The 2,927-nt window shown below is 47.2% G+C and overlaps 1 protein-coding gene across 1 annotated transcript; it reads left to right on the top strand.

Moving 5' to 3' along the window:
* The first annotated feature begins 71 nt into the window (after window positions 1-71).
* LOC119345224 lies at window positions 72-1,305 on the top strand. The gene is made up of 4 exons (XM_037615382.1): window positions 72-179; window positions 283-474; window positions 731-799; window positions 1,057-1,305. The coding sequence occupies exons 2-4, from the start codon at window positions 284-286 to the stop codon at window positions 1,157-1,159; spliced, it is 363 nt and encodes a 120-aa protein (XP_037471279.1). The 5' UTR covers window positions 72-179; window position 283; the 3' UTR covers window positions 1,160-1,305.
* Window positions 1,306-2,927: the final 1,622 nt, after the last annotated feature.

The following is a 2,927-nucleotide window of genomic DNA, read 5'->3' as shown; positions in this document are numbered from 1 at the left end:
GGCGGGGCGGCCGAGGGCGGGCAAGGCGGGGCGGCAGAGGGCAGGCAAGGCGGGGCGGCAGAGGGCAGGCCTGGAGGCGCGGAGGGCGGACCTGGAGGCGCAGAGGGTGGACCTGGAGGCGCGGAGGGCGAGCAACGCACCGATTTGGGCTGGTCGGCTTGGGCAGATTGGCAAGAAGGGTGAGTGCTTCGTGACCCCCACTTCCAAAATTGTATTTTCTTACTAATCGATTGTTGTATGAGATTTAGTAGCAATGTTTATGTATTTCTCTGTGATTTGCAGGATGGATCCAGAAAAGGTAGTGCATATGTTGATTGCATACTGTGATCCCTCCAAAGAAGCATATGAGCCTATCGCCGAGGATTGGACAGATGTTCAAGCAGACAACAACACAAAAGAGGCCGATGATAGTTATCTTTGCAACCCAATCCCGCAGAATGAGCATGTTGGTATTGATGAGGAGAAAATGTATTGGTGAGCAACTTCAAGAAGAAGTTTACTGGAAAAGTATTTGACGACCACCTATGGGCAGTTGCTTACTCATGGAACCCATATATATTTGGCAAGAATTGGGCTGCAATGGAGGCAGTAAAGCCAGCCGCAACAGCATATATTAGGAAGTGGCACAATAGGTTGTGGTCTAGGAGTCAATTCTCGACCATATATTAGGAAGTGGCACAATAGTATGAAAACTCAGTTTATGTTCTAAGTTGTTTCTTTCTCATTATAGCCAAAGCTTGGAAACTACAACTAAGAAAAATAGAAAACATGACAACACTGAATCTGGAGGTTCAAAGAGGTACTTTTCTGTATTACTTGCTGCCATAAACTTGATGTACGTATTATGCTGCTGCCATAAACTTGTTGCTGCTCTAAACTTATTGCTGCCATAAATTTGTTGTTGCTGCTGCTCTAAACTTACTGCTGCCATAAATTTGCTTATGTCATTACTGCAATAAACTTGCTACTGCCATAAACTTTATGCTGTCATTATTGCCCTAAACTTACTGTTGCCATACACGCATGTGCACATCAAAAACTGGCTCCATTGAGAAGGCCAAGACGAAAAAGAAGGTTGCTGAGAAGATTCCGGTGCCACTTCACAGCCCAGCAATGGGCACAAGGAGCAGAAAGTTTAATCCTCCTAGCCCTGCTATGAGCACAAGAAGCAAAAGAAGGCTCAGCCTGTAATTTCATATGCGTCTATGCTCTTCCATTGATGTAATGGTTCTTTTGGAGTTCCTGTGATATGACGGTTCTTTTGGAAGTCCTTTAGCCTGACATATGTGAACTATTGGTGACTTATATGTGTGAATCTGGTTGCTTATGGCACTTGTTGAAAATTGTTCAATCGATTATATACATGTAAACTGTGTGCAAGGGATATGGCATCAAAATATAGGGGAGGTTTTGCCGATTTTTTGAATTTTTTTTGAATTAGTACAACAATATTACATAGTACATAGTACAACAATATTTCTTGTATTTTTTGTCACACAATTCACCAGGGGCAAAAGTGACTTTGCATGTGAAAAGTTGACACCGTTAGCTCTAAAAATACACTAGTGTCATGTGAGGCATAAATTTTACACAAGTGGCCATAGAAGGAAGCAAAAAGTTGGGAGTGTCACATAAGGCATCATATTTTAGGAGTAGTGTCATAGAAGAAATTCTCTCATACTATTAACCATGCTCTAACCCTGCCCTGGCTGCCCACCTGCACTTCCAACCGCGAGCCAGCTCACCTGCTCCGCTGCTTGGATTTCTTGCCTTCAATCGTTTCACCACCGCGCTTTGTCCTTTCCACTTGTAGTTTAGCACAGAGAGGTCCCGTCGCGTCCAGCACTTTATTTTAAGAAAGTGTACTACTCCTTCCGTTTCATAATGTAGTGCCTATAGATTTTTTTATAAAGTCAAACTTTACAAACTTTGACCAAATTTATAGAAAAAACTATTTATATATACAATGTCAAATATATAAAATATGAAAATACATCTTATGATGAATCTAATAATATATGTTTGGCATTCTAAATGTAAATGTTTTTCTTCATAAACTTAGTCAAAGTTTGTAATGTTTGACTTTTCCAAAAATCTATAGGCACTACATTATAGAAGGGAGGGAGTACTAGCTGGAGCGGAGTAATTATGAGCGCAAGTGAGGTGCACTACTCCCGGTCATTTCTTGGGCTCGATGGACGCGACTGCGGAACCTGTCTTTTCAGGTCAGCGCTCCTCCCTCTCTCTGCTTCGGGGCTTCGAGACGGTCGAGGTCTCGGTTGGTCATACACGGAGCAGCAACCTCCGGTCACGAGCGATGATAGACGGAGGACGGGCGTGTCGACCGACCGGTGCTGCATCGGTTCGCTCCGGCCAGACAATTTGTTTGCCACAGTGAATCCGGCTACAGTTGCTACAGTGGCTACACTGCATGCACGCTTCCTGGAAGACAGCACGTTTTTCAGGAGACACCGCCGAACATGACAATGTGGCCTTGAGCTTGACCTGCAGCCGAAAGAGAGAAACGAAAGGCTCTTTCCGCTCTGCAGCAAGGACCCAGCGGAGCGGCGGCGGGGGAAGCACAGCGAGCGCAACAGTGCCGTCTTCGCTGGTCGCTGCCGCTGTCCGCCGGGCGGGGCCGGCGGCACAGCCGTCCTCATCGCTGCGCCTACGCGGCTACACGCACTGGCTGGCCGGCACGCGCCCCCAGGTTCACCCCCGTGCCGAAATCAAACCATCACATGCCCCGTCCTGTACCCCCAGCTGCACTGCGGGCCTATGTACGGGCTACTCCCAGCAACCACTTGTAAGCCCGAAATGAAAAATCTGCCTCGCCGTCACCCCTTTCACGTGCGCCAGCTCACGGGCCTGACGCGCCCCATAGACAAGCCAGCTAGCCGCCACGCCCGCCGTCCGATAGCCATCGA

Source organism: Triticum dicoccoides, unplaced genomic scaffold (genome assembly GCF_002162155.2).
Source record: "Triticum dicoccoides isolate Atlit2015 ecotype Zavitan unplaced genomic scaffold, WEW_v2.0 scaffold217340, whole genome shotgun sequence".
In the NCBI taxonomy this organism is placed as follows: domain Eukaryota; kingdom Viridiplantae; phylum Streptophyta; class Magnoliopsida; order Poales; family Poaceae; genus Triticum; species Triticum dicoccoides.
This window is presented reverse-complemented; position numbering and strand designations above follow the sequence as displayed.